Genomic DNA, 21,132 nt, shown 5'->3' with positions numbered 1-21,132 from the left:
CACCCTAACTGTTCCTCTAGCATATCTCTCGACCAAGGTCTCAGTTTGATTTTGGGGTCAAGGACTCATTATTATTGGCTCAAGTGAGATGTTGTCATCGGAAATGAGACATCTTTTGGCAATTGTCGTGGTATTCAGCCTATATTTCTGCACTCTCTTCCTAATGTATTATGAGGGTCCTTTTCAAATTGCCTTGCTGAAATCCAGATTCACTTTCTACCACACTTCATTGATCAATGAATCCAGCAACAATAAAAAGTTAAATTATTTGCCGTGACTTGGTCTAAGTGGTTCTGTGTTCTTTTTCTAGCAGTTCACAAAGGGTCTTTTGAACAGTCCATCCTAGAATTTTTTTTTTTTACCTGAGGTGAGATCAACCTTACAGGTGTACGAGCTGCAGAAACTTGAAAATGGAAGGGCCCTTGCCTGTCTGAACACTCGGCATCTCTTGCCGTCCAGGATTCCTCAGTGGCACCGTGGGCGTGGCTTCTGCTCTCTCAGTGCTCTGGGTGTGTAACATGCACAGCATCAAGGGACATAAATTGCTTCGAGAACATAGGTGTTTGTTAAATCTCTTTGTCTTTATAAATGTCCAGTCATTTTTCCAGTTTGATTAGTCCCCATTGTCCAAAAAGACAGACCCCAAGTAAGAATCTTCCTAGAATAACATGCACATTCTTGGTGCTGCTCCCACGGGGAGATCTCAGGCCTCATCTCAGTCCCGGGTCTCAGCAGGAACTAAGAATGGACACTGTTACAAGCCTGGATTTTCCTCACCAAATACAGTCCTGTTGACAGTTCATGGAACGTGAGCTGGGCGGGGGATGGATGCAAACGCATCACACACACACACACGCACACACACACACAAATGTATATATATTAGCAGCACCACAGTGAGGAGTTTAGTTCACATTAAACTTCGTTTTTATTTTTAATTATTATTTTTTATTTTAATTGTTGTTCAAGTACAGTTTTCTGCCTTTTACCCCCATCCCAGCCCACCCCTCCAGCCCTCCCCACCTCCCCCCGATTTCCACCCCTATTATTGTCCGTGTGTGTCCTTTGTACTTGTTCCTGCAAACCTTTCCCCTTTCCCCTGAAATTCCCTCCCCTCTCCCGTGTAAACTTCTTCATGTTATTTTGAAATAAGGTGTGATCTCCTTAATCAGATGGAAAGAAATGAAAACCTCCTGTCTCTCTATCTGTCCCCTGACCCCCACACTGTTGCAAGTTTTCAGAAGGAAACATCACAATCTTCATTTTTTATTACCAAAAAATAAGTCAGGCTTGAGGGGGAGAAACAATATATGAATGAAAAGGTGGAAAGCCCTGGTCCCCCAGCACCACACCCCAATCCTGGTCCCCTGGGGCGGACTACTGGCTTCTGTTTACTGTGCCCTAAATCTTTCCCTTTACACAGGGTTGGTTGGTTTTTCCTTTAAAAGATGGAAGAAAAAAGTGCCGGCCTGCAAAGCAAAGGGTTGTTGGTTTGATTCCCAGTCAGGGCACATGCCTGGGTTGCAGGCCAGATCCCCAGTAGGGGGCGTGTGAGAGGCAACCACACATTGATGTTTCTCTCCCTCTCTTTCTCCCTCCCTTCCCCTCTCTCTAAAAATAAATAAATAAAATCTTAAAAAAAAAAAGATGGGAGAAAAATAAAAGTGAGCATTGATTTCTGAATCTCGAGCACAAACACGAGATTATCAGCTCAAAGTAACAGACCTTTGCCCTGCTTGATGGCCTCTTACTTTGTTTATAATCATTTTATAAAAAATACTTTTTAACAAAAATCCTCACCTGAGCATGTGTTTTTATTGATTTTACAGAGACAGTGAGGCAGGACAGTAAGAAGCCGGGAGAATTCTGGGGCAAGCGGAATGGAGAAACTGAGCCAAGAAAATGAAGCAAGACCAAACAGTTTGAGGAACTTACAGCACACTGGTGAATTTTAAGAGCTTATTTCCCCTGACCAAGGACACTTGAGAGTGAAAGGTTTGTATCTCTCCACCCAGACCAGAAGACACCTAGCCTCCCGGGCCACAAACCATAGGAATTCTAATGCAAATGGAGAGATAACACTGGAATCCAGGAGCCAACTTGGGAAGAAGCTGCGGACTTCCATTTCAGTTCCCCTCCCAAACAGCAGCCTGCGCTGCCCCTAGGAATCTCCCCCTCCCAGATTCCTACAGGCGGCTGTAGCCCCGGACTTGGCTGGCCTCCAGTTTCAAGAAGAAGGGGTGCAGAGGGGGGTGGGGAGGGGAGAGATAGAGATAGAGATAGAGATAGAGATAGAGATAGAGATAGAGATAGAGAGAGAGAGAGAGAGAGAGAGAGAGAGAGAGGACTTGCTCCTTTAACTTCTGGCACTGATTTGTTGCTCACAGGAAGCTGAGAAGTTCCTGTTACAGTTCATTGTCCTGTCAGTTCATCAGCAGGCATCCTTGCTTTATGGGCTTGGCTAACGTGAGCCTGCTCCGTCAGGTAGGTGGCTTCGCCCTTGGTGTGTAAACAAAAGCCGGCCCAGAGTCTTCGTCAAGGCTGTGAATTCTACCCTGAATGCCTTTTGGAAGCCAACTTTCCCCCCACCCCCCTCCAAGGGAATGCCTATTACCACGACTCTATGTACGGTTTCTTTAAAGCAGAAGCTGTTTAAATGCTTATGGACCTCAGAGAATGATACCATGTCCATCCGTAGCAATCAATGAAATAATGACGGGGTAAGGCAGAGTGTTCAGAGACCTCAAAGAATCTCAGGCATGGCAGGAATCCTGATACACTTCCTGCCCAGTGGTTGTCGGTTCTAAGGCTCGAATGCTTAGCAAGCAGAAGTTTATGCACTCAGGGTGGTCCAGTCCATCCTTGGGAAGCTCTTTCAAAGAGTTTCTCTGCATTTCAGGCTGTACTCGTTCCAGGCCCCCCATCAGAAGCAGGTAAGTTGCACAATCACGATGGCGTTTTTGAACCCTCTCCTCCCCGTGTGAGCTCTGCCCTCTATTTCAGGCCCTTTGCCAGGAAACCGCATTCCTTTCCCTCTGAACACAGCAGTGATCGCCCTGCTCTGTACCACGTAGTGCATCAAGAAAGCATTGCCCTGACTGGTTATCGCAAAATTTAAGATGCTTGCAGAGACTTAATAGTCCTAAGAATTTGTTTTGAAAGATTCTTTAAAAAAATTTTTTTAAAAAGGTTTTATTTATTTTTAGAGAGAGGGGGAGGGAGGGAGTAAGAGAGGAAGAGAAACATCAGTGTGTGGTTGCCTCTTGCACATCCCCTACTGGGGATGCGGCCGGTAACCCAGGCATGTGCCTTGACTGGGAATTGAACTGGCAACCCTTTGGTTCACAGGTTGGCAGTCAATTCACTGAGCCACTCCAGCCAGGGTGCATTTTTAGAGATTCTTAGAGGGGGAAAGGGTTGAGCACTTTTCCAAAGCTGAGGTCATAACTATGTCAGGGTAGAGGAGGCCGGCCAGGCGCTGTGCACTGACCGACAGGAAATGAGTAAGAAACAAGTGGGAGTGAGGCAGGCTCGGCTCTACTAGGAGGCCTCACCATGTAACAAGATAATTAACAGAGTGGCTGTCAGTAAAGCCGGGGGCGTGAGATTATTGGCACATTGGGTTGACGGGTCTACCATTTAGGAGAAAATGCCAACGTGTTTCCCAAAGTAGCTGCTCAGATTTAAACCACCCTCCACCCCTGTCCAATAGGCAAGAGGTTCGGTGGATTCACACGCTCCCTAAATTCTTGATATTATTGGACTTTTAAAGTGTTTTGCAATAAAGTGGTGTAAGTTGGAATCTTGTAGAAGTTTGATTTGTATTTTTCTCAGTTGCTTATGACTCTGAATATTTTTTTCTAATTGTACTGGCTGCATGTGTTTCCTCTAACACAGAATTCCCAGCCACATCTTTTACCTCATTTTCTGTTGAGTTGTTTGTGGTTACTGGTTGGAGAGAGTTGGGTTCCGGAGACGAATCCCGTGCCTCTGTCTGTGCTGTGAGTGTCGTTCCCCGTCACTATCTTGTGGGACCAATGCACTGAGCTCAGTGAGCCCATGAACTTGGGAGAAACAGTGAACAGTGGTTGTTTTTTGTAATAGTTCATAATAAAGCAACAGATAATGAAAATAATTTTAAAATCTATTTTATCCATATCTTATGCCCACATTTTCTTTCACAGTATTATTCAGTTTTGTCTTGTTTCATTTTCGCTGATCAATTTCCCAAGCGTTTTATCGATTTTGTTCACTTTTCAAAGGCCAACCTTTTGGCTTTGTCGAAGTCACTATTTTTCCTTTACTTGCTGCTTTATGAATTTCGACTCTGTTTTTCTTTTCAGTGTTTGTTCTCTTCTGTGTAGGGTGGGGGCAGTACTGTTGCTCCTCTCTTCATTTCTTAAGATGGGGCATTTAACGCATTAATTTCTGAGGTTTTCTTCTTTTCTGACATAAAGATTTAAGTGTATAACTTATCCTCAAAACACAGCTTTGGTTTCATCACACGAATTTTGATGTCACGTTTATTATTATCCAATCCTATATGTTTAGATAAGTCCTCTGTGGTATGCTTATTATTCCTGTGTTTTGTCCCTTTCCCCACCTCCCCACCCACCTCAGCACTGTTTGACACAACCAGAAGGGGGCGCTACTGGGATCTAGTGGGTAGAGGGAGGTCAGGATGCTGTCCAACATTCCTCGATGGTTGCAACAGGCACCCTCACGCGGCCTGCAAAGACCTGTCTGGCCCAACACGTCGACAGTGTCAAGGTTGAGGAACACTGACGGAGACCGATACCTAAACGCAATGAATGAATATTAGCACCTCAACTTCTCTTCTTCCCCTGCTGTGAGCTAACTAGGCAGTCTCTTCAGAGACTACCAGACATGACTCGTGCTCCAGCTCCATCTCATAGAGCTCAGGGTGGTGTTTTTTTGCAGGGAATAGTGGAATGGCTCGAAGGTAAGATATTCATGATGCTGTTAGCTCAATCCACAGAGCTGTGCCCATACTTAATTCCTTTGATAATGTTTTCTGGTCCAAGAGAAAAAAGAGACCAAAAGTTTAGGGTTACACGAAATATGGCTGAGGGTATGTGTTTTACCTGATCCTTTTTTAATATTCCACACTCTATGTGGCCGGGTGAAAGACACCACCCAGAACGCCACCCCCTGACCTCAAAGAACAGGTGTCTTTCGATAAGTCTCCAGCTTAAATATGCCAGCACAGCACCAGAAACACAACAGATGCTTAAACATAGAGGATGTCTCTTAAAACTGGCCTACTGGGCTTACATGTACCAGTGCTCATTGAGGTTTTGGAAACAGGTGGGAGAATACATTTGTAAGGAAGAATGATTATCTGTGCATGGAAAGGTTTATTTGCAAAGCTAGGCAGACAGTCCAAAGCACACATCTTCCCAGTACTCAGACCGCTGTTTTCTTTGAGTTTGTAATAAGGTCAACATGTAGGACCTTGGCAATCAGAGTTAGAATCAGAGGCCCTAGCCCTTGACCAAATTCTGTCCATAAGTAGCCAAGTGACCTCTATGCATCTGTAAAAGGGAGGTGATCCTCTTGGTTCTGCTAGTTTAGGGGTGACTGCCAAGCTCAGAATAGATAAGACTTGTGAAATGAAACATGAATGTAAGGACTTAAGAGCAAATGCTACATAAAAAGTAAAGCCACAATATAGGTGGACGATAGCAAAGACTTTACTGGGAAGCAACCAGAGAAGCTTCCCACAGCTGGGAAGATAAGCAAGTAATCATGAAAAGAGAAGGATAATGAGCCCATCAGGTGGTTCAGAGGATATTTATTCCCCATGAACCCCGCTTGGGTGACAGGAGAAGTGGGGCACAGGACTGGGAGATTGTACATATCTCTGGCAACTTGGCTAACTTCATAGATAATTTAAAAAGCTGTGGCAGCCACTTGAGGCAAGGGAGGTGGGAGTGACTTTCTGAATGTATCTTGGCTTGTGACCTAGCCTGGGAACTTACAGCAGGGAGGCGGTTCCCTGCAGGGAGACACACCTGCCTGGACTAACACTGGCAGCTGGAGAAAGGCAGAAGCTACGGGGAATGGGAAGAGGTAGCCCATTAGGGGAGGAGTCAGAGATGGTGTCCTGCTGGGAGACCCAGGCCAGGATTGGAAGCTAGGCTCAGCAGCCATTCACTCTCCTGGCCATGTGGAGAGCAGTGGTGAAGGATGAGGTGTGCGGTCAGTGGTAAGGGATTTCTGCCGTGTGGCTAGGAGGGGAGTAGGAGAGCCCTGAGGGAGGGATGATGTAGCAGCCATGACGTTCTCTCTCCCACTCTCTCTCTTTCTCTCTCTGTGCCTGAGGTTTGGGAAGGAGAAGGGGAGTTGACCATGAGAGCAGTGAGAAGGGAGAAGGGAGCACATAGCCATGCAGTTTACAGTGAGGAAGGAGGCCACGTGACCTGGGCTGATCAGAAAGGAGATGCCGCCACCGTGACCGTGCCTGCTCTACCCGACTCCAGAGCTGCAAAGGCCTTCCTTGCAAGATCTTGACCGCTGCACCTGGATTGTACCTGGACTCTCAGGACTTGTGCCTTTTCTGAGCTATTACATGGAGGCTGATAATGACATACTCCAGGTCCTGCACAGATACGAAAACGGAAACTTTCGAGGGTGTTTTTGGCTAGTAGCCTGGTGGGGAGCAGGGAAGTGCTGGGTCTTGTGGGGAAGGAGGGCTCCGAGCTGAGGTGCTCTGAGGCACCCCAAGGTTGGAATATTGTAAATAAAGACCAGTTCCTTCCAGCATTAATAGTTGGGTCATTCTCCGGGTTGCCGCGTGGATGGGCCCCAGTCTGCTTGGTAATGAGCACATTAGAAAAAAGATCATAATAATACAGTAAACACGGAGGAAGCCTATCATAATAAGTTGTGCTTTAGCTTACTTAGAGGGAAAGTTGTGATCATTTTTGCAAGGCTGACACAGTGGCCGGAGGTCAAGGAGACCTAAGACCTGAGCCATCACAGAGATGACAGCAAATAGAGATGAGGAAAGTGGGCTGAAGTTGACTGCGTGTTACCATGTCTCCTCACAGCACCTTTTAATCAAGAATGACTAAGAGGAAGATGGTGGCAGCTGGATGTTAGTGAAGCCTGGTCATTGTGGCAGTAACTGAAGTGGTGACAGGTTGAATATCAGACGGTTAGTCTGTGTGACAATGTTCCATGGTGAGGTGATTGGCAGCAGCAAGGCTGGCAGCAGCTGGACACACAGCAGGGGCTGCAGTAGCAGCTGGGTGGGCAGCAGGTGGTCCCACAGCAGGTAGGTTGACAAGAAGGGGGGCAGCACAAATGGGGCATAGTGTCAGAGATGGAGTATGAACTCCTGTTCAGTGGTAGATTTTCTAGAATCTTATGACTCCTCCTATGCTGGGCTTTTATACATGGTACCTCCCGAAGTTTGGACCAATAGGCAGGACTTTCCTTGTTGTTGTTTATATTTGTTTTCCATATTCACTAGGGGAGATGTAAAAAGGAAGTTGTTTCTTAAACGATATGAATCTTTAGAAAACAAGTGTTTAATATGTTTCTTAATTGAGAATAATTCATAGAACCTTTTTTAGATAAAAGGAAGGTGGCCACATCATCAGCATCCTTCCTGCTCTGATCGCATCCTGGTTGTATGACGAAGTCCCTGATGGCCTCCTAAGGGTCAGGACAGGTGTCCTCCCCAGTTTGTTTCTTCAGCTGACTTCGACTGGGACGTATCCCTGTGGCATGTGGCACGATGCTGAGATGTTCACAGGGACAAACTAAAACCACGCTCGAGTCCACGTCTGTTCCCCCACAAAAGCCCGATTCAAGGCCATGACAGATAGTCAGCCCTCTGGAGCAACCTGTCCTACCCACGTTCCCCAGCTCTATCGCAAACACTTGAGCGGAGGATGTTTGGCATAATCTCCTTCATACACAGGGCAGAACCAAAGCAGGTGGGTAAAAGCAGGAGCTGGGGCTGGAAATATCAGTCGTTTTACCTCCTGGGTGACCCCTAGTCCTGATTACCCAGGATGACGGGGTTTCCCGGGACATGGGATGCCACAGTGGTACAACTGGGGCAGTTTGGGCAAACCAGGATGAGTTGTCCCTCCGGTCCTAACCTCGCTAGCCAGCAGAGTCAGAGACCTCACATCCAGAATACACACGTGCTGGGGTTGTTTAGGGCTGTTGTGTAGGGTTGTGGGTACGTCGCGGGTGGCAACCGATGCTGCATAGATGGGAGGTACGACTGCTAGACAACTAAGAATATTGTACTACTTCCCCCGTCCTCCTCTCAACCTTCATTTTCGCCTTCCCACGCCTCCTCTTCCTCCTTCCCCTCCTCCTCTTTCCCCTTCCCCTCCTCCTCTTCACCTCCCCTCCCCCTCTTCCTCCTCTCCCTCCTCCTTTTCTTCTTCTTCTCCTCCTCCACCACCTTTTCTTCATCCTCATTCCTCTTCTTCTAGAAACCATGGGTTTCCACCACACTGAAGAACCCAATATTGGATTTGAGTGGAGAAAATCACAGACTGTAGAAGAGGTTCCGAATACACCACCCATATATTTTGGATTTTAGTGTGTTCGGGCAAGTTTTTATGCCTAAGAGGTTTTCGGGGTTTTTTTGCAATAACCGAAAGGCACGCTGCCCGTGTGTGTCACGCTGAGAAAGACACTCAGCCGATGCTTCTGGAGGGTCTGTTTACACAGAGTCAGCTCCCTCACTACTCAGTTGGGAAAACCCTAAAGTGTGTGCTTTGTAGCATTTCTGGTATTTTCTCTTAGGTGTACACTTCAGCTGCCGCTACGATCCTGGCTTAACAGTGCTCCTCTCCCGTGTCACGTCCACCCCCCCCCCCCCCCCAACCGGTGAGACCTGCCCTTTGCAAATAAACTACTACTTAAATCTGTTCTGCAGAGTCACTCCTGGGAGAAACCGAACTATGACATCGCTTTACCTCCTCAGTTTCAAGGTCCTCATCTCTAACATGGGAACGTTTATACGTCCTTTGACGATTTCTTCAAGAATTAAAGATATGTAGATCAGGCCCTTACTGCATATCCAGCAAATAGCAGGCCACCCAGACCATGTCCGTTTCTCATCTCAGTCACCCAAACAGCCGCCAGGGAACAGCGATCAGCAAGTCTGGCCTCGGCAGTCTCTTCAGAGCCCTCCAGATACACAGCGTCAGAACTTAGCACGCGTCCCGGACACCAGCCTGGCTGGCGCATCAGAGGTCCCACTACTGTTCCCGAGGAGGTGACCCAGGCTCCAAACAGTATCAAGCCTTACCTCCATGAAGGTCCAGGCAGCGTTGCTCGTTCGGGACCGACGCACCGGCCTTCTGTCCAGCACGGCCACTAGGGGCGCACGGCCTCTTCTTCTTTTCTTCTTTCTCACGTTCTTCCGCTCCCCCTGGAACACAAAGTTTTCTTTCTCTCAAATGCTTCCCCATTGACTGAGGACACACAGCGGGGGGGCTCTGTTTCCCTGGAGGGTTCAGGTACTATGTCGTTCGTGCCCACTGCATAGCTTCTCACTTCCCAACTTTGTTCTTACCACATCCTCTTAGTATTTTTTATCTACTCTTTAAAATAGATTTTATTTACTTCTTTGAGAGGGGGGAGAGGGAGAAAAAGATGAGAAGCAGAGACGTGTGAGAGAAACATTCATCGGTTGGCTCCCCTTTGCATCTTGACCAGGGACTAACCCTGCAACCCAACCATGTTCCGCAACCTGGAATCCTTTGCTTTGCCAGAGGGCCCCCAAGCAAGCCACGCAGTCAGGGTTGTTATTTGTTTATCGGTGAGTTTAAATCCTGGAGGGGTATAGCATTACATGGATTCTGTGTCCAAGGGCCTCAGCAGGAAGGTTGCTTTGGAATTTAGCATGAACCAGCCACTGTCTCCATGAGCACGAGTCACTTTTCCCCCAGATGACTCCGATTTTGTTTGGTCTACCACCAGGAGTCACTATGCTGTTCTTTTTTTTTTTTTAATTGAATCAAGTTTTGTATTTATTTAAAGATTTATTTATTTATTTTTAGAGAGGGAAGGGGGAGAGAGAGAGAGAGACAGAAACATCAATGTGTGGCTGCGGGGGGCTGTGGCCTGCAACCTAGGCATGTGCCCTGACTGGGAATCGAACCTGCGATGCCTGGTTCGCAGCCCACACTCAGTCCACTGAGCTATGCCAGCCAGGGCACTATGCTGTTCTTTGCTTTGTACACATAAGCACATCTTTTTCCTGGATAGAATTCAGTTTCATCTCGAGCGTAAACACCTTCAATTAAAAAAAAAAAGCTGTGTGCTCCCTCTGGTTCTGAAGACCCCGTTTATAGCCAGTAAAAATGGCCTTGGACCACAGCCTTCCAGACATATTTGTGGTTGCAGAAGTTCTGTTCCTGGCAGGCCCCAAAGTTCAGCAGCAGGGATTCAACTCACCCATTCTCTTAATATTTTGATCAGAATGGCAAATTGCCTTAAAGCTGGGGAACATACAATGTTCTGCAGGGAATGACTTACTCCCTTCCACTCTAGTCAACAGGTACCAGGAGGAGGCGGCCGCACAACAATCAGATTTACATGATGGCAAAGAAGAAGTCTCTTCAGATGAGCCCTTCCTCGTGAGGACACTCTGGATGCTCCCCAGTATTGGGTGCCCTTGCGAGCACGAGTGGCAGGACAGCACCAGAGACAGGAAAGGATCCTGCACGTAGTAGGGCTCTAAAACACAGCCCTTGCTGCCCTAACATGCAGCCGAGGTGTGGGACACCGATTTGGGAAGAACTTTGTAAACAGGTGTTACCTGCATATACGTACAAGAGAATATCACTTCCATGGTCAAAGACACTCAAACGAACGTCTTGCTGGTGCTGAGCCCTAGGATTTTTTTTCTAATTTGTCTTGAGATAGAAACTTAAGTGCCATTGAGCAGAGGTATAAGACACGGTCTGGGCTCTGAGTCTGAGTCCGTCCATATCAGCTATGTGACTTCACCCTGTGAGATGTGCAACATGAAGAAAGGAGGTAGTTACTTGTGGGAGACAATATGAGCCTCAGAATGGATAGTGCATATGATATGCAACATGTGTATGAATCTTTACATCAGGAGTGCTGCACATGAAAACAAAACACAATATGGAATGCACAAGGGTACAGATTTTATTAAGAAATATAGGTAAGACGCCCTGCATCTAGGGAGCCAATTCAAAGCGTCCAGGAAAAGAAGAAAGCAGGATTACAAGAACCATGCGTACACTGAAAAAGAAAACATGATGGTGAAGATTTTCAAAAGTTGCAGAAAACCTAAGTAACAGTTATAAGAATGTGTTTTTCTAAAGTACATAGAGGGAGAGGCTGAAGATCCTGATGATGGAGTCAAAGCAGAGGCCATAACTGCACATCAAGGATGCACAGAGCTGGCACATGACCCACATCCACTGGAGGAAGAGGACCAGGAGAAACCCTCTGCCCTGCATCAAACTGATTCAGAGTTTTTATCAGCAGAATGAAGAACCGAAGTTATGGTCAAACATGCTGGCTGTCAGCAAAGTCTAGGTAATGAATATGTTTCCAAAATGGTGAGTCAGTTAACAGGTGGTATGTGAAGATGGTGGTTCTTTGGAGAGGCAATCAGCAGCAGCAAGGGCGGCAGCAAGGCTGGCAGCAGGTAGTCCTACAGCAGGTGGTCTGACAACACAATGGGCGGCAGCAAGGCTGGCAGCAAGGCTGGCAGCAGCTGGACACACAGCAAGGGCGGCAGCAAGGCTGGCAGCAAGGCTGGCAGCAGCTGGACACACAGCAAGGGCGGCAGCATGGCTGACAGCAGCTGGACACACAGCAAGGGCGGCAGCATGGCTGGCAGCAAGGCTGGCAGCAGCTGGACACACAGCAAGGGCGGCAGCATGGCTGGCAGCAAGGCTGGCAGCAGCTGGACACACAGCAAGGGCGGCAGCAAGGCTGGCAGCAAGGCTGGCAGCAGCTGGACACACAGCAAGGGCGGCAGCATGGCTGGCAGCAGCTGGACACACAGCAAGGGCGGCAGCATGGCTGGCAGCAAGGCTGGCAGCAGCTGGACACACAGCAAGGGCGGCAGCATGGCTGGCAGCAAGGCTGGCAGCAGCTGGACACACAGCAAGGGCGGCAGCAAGGTTGGCAGCAGGTGGTCCTACAGCAGGTGGTCTGACAGCAGGTTGGGCGGCAGCAAGGCTGGCAGCAGCTGGACACGCAGCAAGGGCGGCAGCATGGCTGGCAGCAGGGCTGGCAGCAGCTGCTCACACAGCAAGGGCGGCAGCAAGGCTGGCAGCAGCTGGACACACAGCAAGGGCGGCAGCATGGCTGGCAGCAAGGCTGGCAGCAGCTGGACACACAGCAAGGGCGGCAGCATGGCTGGCAGCAGGTGGTCCTACAGCAGGTAGTCTGACAGCAGGTTGGGCGGCAGCATGGCTGGCAGCAGCTGGACACGCAGCAAGGGCGGCAGCAAGGCTGGCAGCAGCTGGACACACAGCAAGGGCAGCAGCATGGCTGGCAGCAGGTGGTCCTGCAGCAGGTAGTCTGACAGCAGGTTGGGCGGCAGCAAGGCTGGCAGCAGCTGGACACGCAGCAAGGGCGGCAGCATGGCTGGCAGCATGGCTGGCAGCAGCTGGACCCACAACAGCTGGACCCGCAGCAGGTGGGCCTGCAGCAGGTGGGCTGGCAGCAAGGTGAGCAACACATGGTGTCCGGGGTGGAGGGTGGGTTTCTGCTCAGAGGTGAGTTTCTCAGATTCTGATGATTCCCCGTTTCTGGGGCTTTTATACACCGGACCCCCTTCCTTTACCCCCACCCCCTCCAATTTGGACCAATGAGTGGGACTTTCCTTGTTGTTGTTTATATTGTTTTCCATAGTCACTGGGAATTATAGAAAAGGAAGTTATTCATGAAATGTTATGAATATATAGAAAATAAGTGTTTAATGTGTTTCTTAATTGAGAATAATTCTTAGAAACTTTTTCAGATATAAGGAAGACGGTCACATTGTCAGCGTCGTTCCTGCTTTGTTCATAACCTGGTCACGTGGTGCACTCTCCGAGTTCCTGATGGCCTCATTAGGCTCAGTACACTTTCACTTCTTAGTGTTGTTTGATTGAGGATTATTCCTGGCCCGATGGGCATGATGCTGACATGTTTGAAGAGACAAAGTGAATCCATGCCTGAGTCCAACTTAGTGTTGGGGAGGAAAAATTTCTCCTTTACCCTTCTAGGTTCTTTCTGCTGGTCTAAGAATCAAATGGACAGAATCTGATTAACAGGGAAAAAACTAGCAACAGTTTAACAACATGAATACCTCCCGCACGCATGGGAGAGACTCGGGAACTAAGTCACACCCCCAAGATGGCATATGCCTTCACTTTAGGTGCCATCGTCAGCTAAAGACTAAAGAAGACATTGCGGGTGGGGAGTTAGTTATGGGAGGTTGCCAGGAAAAGCAGCGTAAACAAGGATAAAGTTGTTACACCGAGGTAGGTCCTTGCTTCTCCATTGATAAGAGTTTCTAGAGATGGAGTCATACCCTCTCCCTGGTACAGTGTGGGAGACACTCTTACAGATGGGGATTTTTCTTATACGTGTAAATGTCTCTTACAAAAGGGTAACTTCCAATTGGTTTTCAGAGCTCCTCCTCTGCTGTATCTTAAAATTAACCAGCTAAAATATTCCTCATTCCCAAGAGACATATTTTGGGGTGGCAGATTCTGCTCCCTTACACTCCTGCCTCGGAAACTTCCCCAGGAGGTTTCACAGTCCAAAAGCTAAGTTGATCGAGCCTTTAGAACTCATTGAATCAGGTCTCTCGGTCCTGAGATTAGGTCAGTTCAGGTAAATAGCTGTGACTCATTTCAGGAGGCAGGTGATACTGGTGGGCTTCCAAAGCTAGAATTATATTGTGTGAAAAACCAGTTATTTAATAAATCATTTTTATGCAAAAAAAAGGGAAAGACAAAGTTTAATGTTTGGAGCAAACCATAAACCCAGCCTGAGTCCAGAGGGCAGCCATTTAAGAGAAAAGAGTATTTTTAGATGGAGAAGTCAGAGTATCTTTTGCAGTTTGAATGTCTCTATTGATGTCGTCAGGTGTTCAGGCAAGCTTTTGGAGTGGCCCACATAGCTATAGTCCTGAAGAAAATTGTCTAAGCCTGAAACATCGCGGCAATTTCTCTGAAGTTCATATCAAGTTATTTACCTTTGTAGCACTTCAAAAAAAAGTTTTAGTTCTGAATGATTACAAATCACAAAGGATTGGAGAAAATTGGGAACATTAGTTTGGAGGGTCGTAACCCAATATGAGGGGACTAGAGGAATTCAGAAAAACAAAACCTTAAAAACAATGAACAGCACTAGAATCTAATCTCACCACGTGCGTATTACAGTTTCTACTGAAACAAAATTTTCTCCTCTACACTCACCCCCATTTTTACCAAAAGTAATTGTAGTAAAACTAATTTGTTTTCTTAACAAACCTAGTCTTATTAAGTTTGGCCTGCTTATTTACACAAGAGTGGCAAGAATACCGATGGATCATATAGGCTCTTTTATTTATTTATTTTTAAATTTTATTAATTTTTTGGGTGCCATGGCTAGTGTGGCACAGTGGGTTGGAGTGCTGTCTCATACACTTAAAGGTCTCTGGTTTGATTCCTGGTCAGGGAACATGCCTGGCTTGTGGGTTTTGTCCCCTGTTGGGCCATGTGTGAGAGGCAACTGATCGATGTTTCTCTCACACACTGATTTTTTCCTCTCTCCCTCCCTCCCTCCCTCTTTGAAATCAATAAGCCTGTGCTTGAGTGAGGGTAAAAAAAGAAAATTTTGCCTGGCTGGTGTGGCTCAGTGGATTGAGTGCCGGCCTGTGAACCAAAGGGTTACTGGTTTGATTCCCAGTCAGGGCACGTGCCTGGGTTGTAGGCCAGGTCCCCAGTAGGGGGTGTGCGGAAGGCAACCACACATTGATGTTTCTATCCCTTTCTCCTTTTCCCCCCTCTCTAAAAATAAATAAATAAAATCTTTTTGAAAAAATGGAAAATTTGGGGGGCAACTTTGGTTAATAAAATTATATAGGTTTATTCTGTAACACATCATCTATATATTGCGTGTGTGTTTAACACCCAAAGTCAAGTCTCCTTCCATCACTATATATTTGACCCCCTTTACCCTTTACTACCTCCCCCCAACCCCATCCCTCTAGTAACCACCACACTGTTGTTTGTGTCTATGAGTTTTTGTTTGTCTGTCTTATTTGTTCATCTGTTGCTTTCAGTTTTATATCCCTCATGAGTAAAATTATATGGTTCTTGACTTTTTCCATCTGACTTATTTTACTTAGCATGATATTCTTAAGATCCATCCATGTTGTCACAAATGGCAGTATTTAATCTTTTCTCATGGCTGAGTGGTATTCATTGTATATATGTACCACACCTTTATCCAATCATTTATTGAAGAACACTTCAGTTGTTTCCTTGTCTTGGTCACCATGAATAATGCTTCACTGAACATAGGGGTACATATATCTTTATGAATAAATGTTTTCATTTTGGGGGGGAAGACACCAGGAAGAAGGACTGCTGATTCATATGGTAACACTATTCCTAATTTTTTTGAGGAACCTCCATACTGCTTTCCTAGTGGCTGTACCAGTTTATATCTCCACTACCAGTGTTCGAGGGTTCTTTTTCTCTACATGCTCTCCAAAACTTGCTATTACTTGTTGATAATAGCCATTCTAAAGGTGTGAGGCGGTATCTTGTTGTGGTTTTGAGTAGGCCTTTGCTACCTTTCATATGGAATCTCCATATTGAACTTTTAATAGCCTCTTGAGGCTAAGAAGCCAAGCCAGACACTTGCAGTCAGCTTTGCCTACAGTACCTATAGCTTTGGGTAAATTTCACTCTTCTTGAGGTCACCAAAATATCCCAAGGTACTTCCCACAACAAACTAGCACAAATTTCTTTTTCCTTCTTCAGACTTTCATGGATATAAGATCTATTTTACTGTACAACTTAGCAACATCAGCACACATGTTTTCTTTTTTATTGAGTTAAGAACTTTTACTTAAAGGAAGCATCATGGGCTTCTCTCTGGCATATCAGAATGGCCAGTATCACTGCCGTTGAACTTTGGGGCCCTTATTAAGTAAATACAGGCAACTTGAACATAAGCACTGTGATAGCAAGACAGTTGATCTGCCAACCGAGGCAGCTACTAAGTGACTCATGGGTGGGTGGCAGACAGAGTGCAGATACGCTGGACAAAGGGATGAATCACACCCAGGTAGGATGGAACAGGACAGCACAAAGTTTCACCCTGCTACTCAGAATGGCGTGCAATTTAGAACTTACAAATTGTGTTCTGGAATTTTCCCTTTACTATTTTTAGACCATGGTTGACTATGGGTAACTAAAACTACAGGAAGCAAAACCTTGGATTGGAGGGAAGACTACTGTATACTGAAAAGCATATAAAATATGCATGCATAATATAACATAAATAATTACTAAGCAAATATCTATGCATCCCAACACCCAAGTCAAGAAACAGAGCGTCGCTCTCTCCAACAGGGCCCTTAATTTGTCTTCTCTCGATCCCATCTCTCTCCTTCCACCCTACAGATAATCACTGTTCTGACTTTTAAAGTAACCTTTTTGTTGAGTTTTTATAAGTTTTAAAAAAGATTTTATTTATTTATTTTTAGAGCGAGAGGAAGGGACAGAAAAAGAGAGGGAGGAAACATTGATGTGTGGTTGCTTCTTGAGCGCCCCAACAGGAGGCCTGGCCTGCACCCAGGCATGTGCCCTAGACTGAGAGTCAAACCAGCGACCCTTTGTTTCACAGGCCAGCATTCAATCCACTGAGCTACACCAACCACGGCAATTTTCTTTATAATTTTATCACCTAGGTATTCATCCAAAACAATATAGTTTAGTTCCACATTTTTGAGTTTTATATAAATGGAATCATAAGGTATTATGGAACACATAGGTATTATGTGTTTCTATTCTTTCACTTGATATTATGGAAGAGTGTGGCAGCAGCCTCTAGCTGGCCTTTAGATGGTGTTCACAGTCTTATGTAATTCCCTCCCCTTGAATAACTCACTTCTAACCAACAGCATATGGCAACATCAAGTGGTTAAGTTTCAAAAGGTTGGGACTTTTCAACTCGCAGCCAACTTTCCCTCTCCCTCACGGGTTCTGGTGAAGCAGGCGGCTGTCTGGGGGAGAGAGAGCTGTGCTGCCAACACCTGACCAGCACGGGACAGCGACTCTCACTCTAATGGCCCTCGAGGAATTGAATCCTGTCAACAGCTACGTAAGTGAACCTGGAGGTGGGTTCTTCTCCAGATAAACTCTAGACCTTGGTTGCAGCCCGATGAATCATTACAAAATAGAGGCCCCAGCTGAGCTGTACTTGGATTCCTGATCCACCAAAGCTGTGAGAGAGTAAACAAGCATCATTTTAAGCTGCTAAAATCTGAGGCAATATTACATAATGAGAGATAACTAGCACAGATTTATCTAGTGCCACGCAACACAGAGATGAGGATGAAAAGAGCAAAGGGTGCACAGCAGTTAAGACGCTAGAATAGATCTAGTTGTAAGGCCAGGAAACCCAACAAGTTGAGTAAGCACCCTAGGAGGACTCTGGGGGTACAGTACATCTATAATCAGGGAATAAGGAATGAACAGGTAAGGAGGTCGGCAGCATCATTAAGCAATATGGTAGTCCATTGTCTAGAGTTGGAGCCTGTGGTACGAAATATTGTCATAGAACTGAGCTCCCAAGGAGCTACAGGGATGATAACATCCTTGAGTAGCAGAGGCCAGGTGGCAGCATTACCTGTAAGAAATATTGTGGGTATAAATATGTGATGGGCAGCAATTTTGGAATGACAACTGGGGCAAAGTGATGTGTGACCCATAGGATGAGGCCAGTGATCCCAATGGAAAATCATAATCCTTCACCCAGTTTCCACACCTACCACCCACTGACCCATTGAAAAAGAGGCCAGTCCTGCAAAACAAAGGACCACAGCAGGTGCATGTATGAGTGATCTCTCCAGTTTTCCCAAAGGAATTCACAGCTGTTTCTAAAGAAGAAACAGGAACACCCTTATTGGATGTTCTTGGTTACTGGGTCTGAGTTGACACTGACAGTTGGCAACCATTCGTAATACACTAAGATCTGTTTTCAAGGGCACTGGTAACGAGATTGGAACACTGGTGTCTTAGATTGGGTGCCCTCAGAAACAGACTGCAAAACTGGGGCTTGAAATCTAGGAGTTTATTTGGAAGATAATCCTAAAAGGCACTGTAAGGAACCTGGGAAGTGATCTGGGGAAGGGACAGAGAAGCCAATATAGAGCGATTTAATGAGGCGATTACTCCTGTAGGCAGTCCCACCTGCTGTCGGCAGCTGGGGTTTATTCAACTGAGGCCCTTTGGAGACTGGCTCAACTTGTTCCCATTGGAGGGGAAAGAAGCTAGAGCATTGATTTGCCCCGCCCATGCACTGGTTGAGAGCACTGGTCCTACAGACATTAACTCCTGACTCTGGCCAGCCCGAGGCTTGCTCCACATCCAGAGAAAGTCCACAGGTAGAGGGACCAGAGTGTTTGCTCTAAGAAACCATTTTCCTAAATTAGAATAAGATTGCCCCCAGAGCAGAGGCAGAAACCCTGCAAACGCCTGCTATAGTGTGCTCTCTGCAGAGAAAAATGGCAGAACAACGGACAGCTGAAGATGACGAGTCAAGAGGAAATCATGAAACACGAGGCTGTTGCTTTGTATGCTTGGAAAATTAAGATTTATTTAAGACTTAGGGACATCTCCACCTGAGAAAAATCTGGCAAGGAAGAAATATATCAATTGGGATGACTTGTTGGTCGAAAGCTTTCAAGAGAAAATTCAAACTTTGTGTTCTTTTAGGAGACAGTAATATGGTAGTGGTGGGGTAGCATATCTGGAGGCCAAAGGCAGTAGAAGAATCAGTTGGAACTGAGGTTTTTCAATTGGCCTCTGATGACTCATTTCAGTTGGACAACATTAAGAAGATTGGCTGATGAAAATCAGGTGGGCAGAGGTCAGGGCAATCAGCAGCAGGAACCACTAGAACAGACTGGGCGGCAACAGGTGGTCTGGCAGCAGCTGGGCCGGCAGCAGCTAGAGATGCAGCAGGTGGGCCTGCAGCAGCTGGAGCCACAGCAAGAGGGGCGGCAGCAGCTAGACACACAGCAGCTGGGGCGGCAGCAGGGAGTCTGGCAGCAGCTGGGGCGGCAGCAGCTAGAGATGCAACAGGCAGGCCTGCAGCAGCTGGAGCCACAGCAGCTGGAGCCACAGCAAGAGGGGCGGCAGCAGCTGGACACACAGCAGGTGGGGCGGCAGCAGCTGGAGCCACAGCAGCTGGAGCCACAGCAAGAGGGGCGGCAGCAGCTGGAGCCACAGCAGGTGGGGCGGCAGCAGCTAGAGATGCAACAGGTAGGCCTGCAGCAGCAGGAGCTGCAGCAAGAGGGGCGGCAGCAGCTGGACACACAGCAGGTGGGGCGGCAACAGGTGGTCTGGCAGCAGCTGGGGCGGCAGCAGGTCTCCTGGCCACAGCCCTGGTCAGAGCAGACGGATCCACAACAGGAGTTGACCATGGTGTCTGAGAGTGGAGGTTCTGAGTGAGTTTCCAGGAAGGTGTGTTTGGAAGGTTTGGAAGTCTGCTTGTGCAGGTCCCCTTTTATACCCTGCTGGGGGGCTGCTGTCATCAGACCTAGTGCTCTGTCCTTGTCATTGTTTGTCCTAATTAACAAGCGATTATCAAATTAGCTAAGTTTGTTTTCCTGGTTAACCTTTTCAAGATGGATGGAAAACATTGCTTCCTTTTCCTGATGTGTTAGAATTCATCAGTTCAGCTCTCTCTGAATCACCTCTTACGTGTCTGTCTTGCTTCAGCTTCCTCAGAGAGAGCTGTCACGTGATTTCTGCCTTTGGACAATGTATGTCTCAGTCTCGTGTTGCACAGCAGAGCACGACTCCCTGTGGGCAATGAATAAAAGTTCTAACAAGCCACATTCTTTTTGGTGACTTGGGAGGATAAAGCTGCGTTTTAGTTTTAGTGGCTCATCCATTGTGGGTCAGGTGGGCGGAGAATTTTTGAATGTGAAACAGGGTATCGCTGGCATGAGAATAAGACTCTTAGGACTTTTCCTGCCCCATTGCTCATCACAACCCATTTTCTAGACTTTCAGGTGGGAGACTAATAAGTGTTATGAGGAGGAAACTAAGTCATGAAATTTTGATGTTTCTTCTTTTCCCTCAGCTTCACTGAGGTATCTTAATACACAAAAATGCACTTGCCTAATGTATACCTTTTGGTGAGTTTGGACTTACGCATGCTCCATAATACCCTTTCCATCATTAAGGTAACAAATATATCTATCACCTCCAAAAGATTCTTTTCTGCCTCCTTGCTTTTTCTGTTTTGTGGTAAGAACATTAACATAAGATTTACTTACTTAACAAAAGATCATTAGAGACTACTAAGAACAATGATATGATACCAAATTGGTCAGGCTAGAAGAAACAGACAGGTAAACATACACCCTACCTGGCTAGAGGAACATGAGCAAGGTAGAAAACAGAACATCGGGAAAGACCAATTTCTAGTAAGATGAATGAATTGCAATAAAACATCCCAACTGACAAAAGTGCAGAAGCAGACAGCTTCCTTGGTGGGTTCTACCAAACAGCTCAAGAAAAAATTTATTAACAACTTTTCTCAAATTCTTTCAAAGCATAGCATAAAAGGGGATAACCAAAACCTTTTGTAATGAGGCCAGCGCTCCCCTGGTACCAAAACTAGGCAAGGACACTGCAATAACAGAAAATGGGAGCCCAATACCTCCGATGAACTTAGACACAAATTTCTCAACAAAATATTGTCAGACAGAATTCAACGATACATTAGAAGGATCATACACCATGACCAAGTGGGATGTGAGAATGGTTCAACACCTGCAGATCAAGCAATGTGATATATAACATTTACTGAATGAATAGAAATTATATGATAATCTAAAGAGATGCAGGAAAAACATTGGACAAA

The 21,132-nt window shown here is 46.5% G+C and overlaps 1 protein-coding gene across 3 annotated transcripts; it reads right to left on the bottom strand.

Annotated features, from left to right (window-relative positions):
- Window positions 1-6,433: 6,433 nt before the first annotated feature.
- On the bottom strand, window positions 6,434-20,965 carry LOC114503858 (keratin-associated protein 9-1-like). 3 transcript variants are annotated; one of them, XM_036033883.1, is made up of 3 exons: window positions 12,186-14,535; window positions 8,949-8,952; window positions 6,434-7,258 (listed from the first exon to the last, which is right to left on the bottom strand). In XM_036033883.1, exons 1-3 carry the CDS (start codon window positions 12,727-12,729, stop codon window positions 7,174-7,176), a joined length of 633 nt encoding a protein of 210 aa, XP_035889776.1. In that variant the 5' UTR covers window positions 12,730-14,535; the 3' UTR covers window positions 6,434-7,173. The 3 variants fall into 3 exon arrangements, with proteins under 3 accessions (XP_035889776.1, XP_035889775.1, XP_035889777.1); XM_036033882.1 differs by lacking the exons at window positions 6,434-7,258; window positions 8,949-8,952 and adding an exon at window positions 19,163-20,965 and having other exon boundaries at window positions 11,122-12,594; XM_036033884.1 differs by lacking the exons at window positions 6,434-7,258; window positions 8,949-8,952; window positions 12,186-14,535 and adding exons at window positions 17,027-19,526; window positions 19,572-20,965.
- Between the last annotated feature and the right edge of the window lie 167 nt (window positions 20,966-21,132).

The sequence above is a fragment of the Phyllostomus discolor genome, chromosome 8, assembly GCF_004126475.2.
Source record: "Phyllostomus discolor isolate MPI-MPIP mPhyDis1 chromosome 8, mPhyDis1.pri.v3, whole genome shotgun sequence".
Taxonomy (NCBI): Eukaryota; Metazoa; Chordata; class Mammalia; order Chiroptera; family Phyllostomidae; genus Phyllostomus; species Phyllostomus discolor.
Note: the sequence above shows the minus strand (reverse complement) of the source record. Positions and strands in the feature narration are given on the sequence as shown.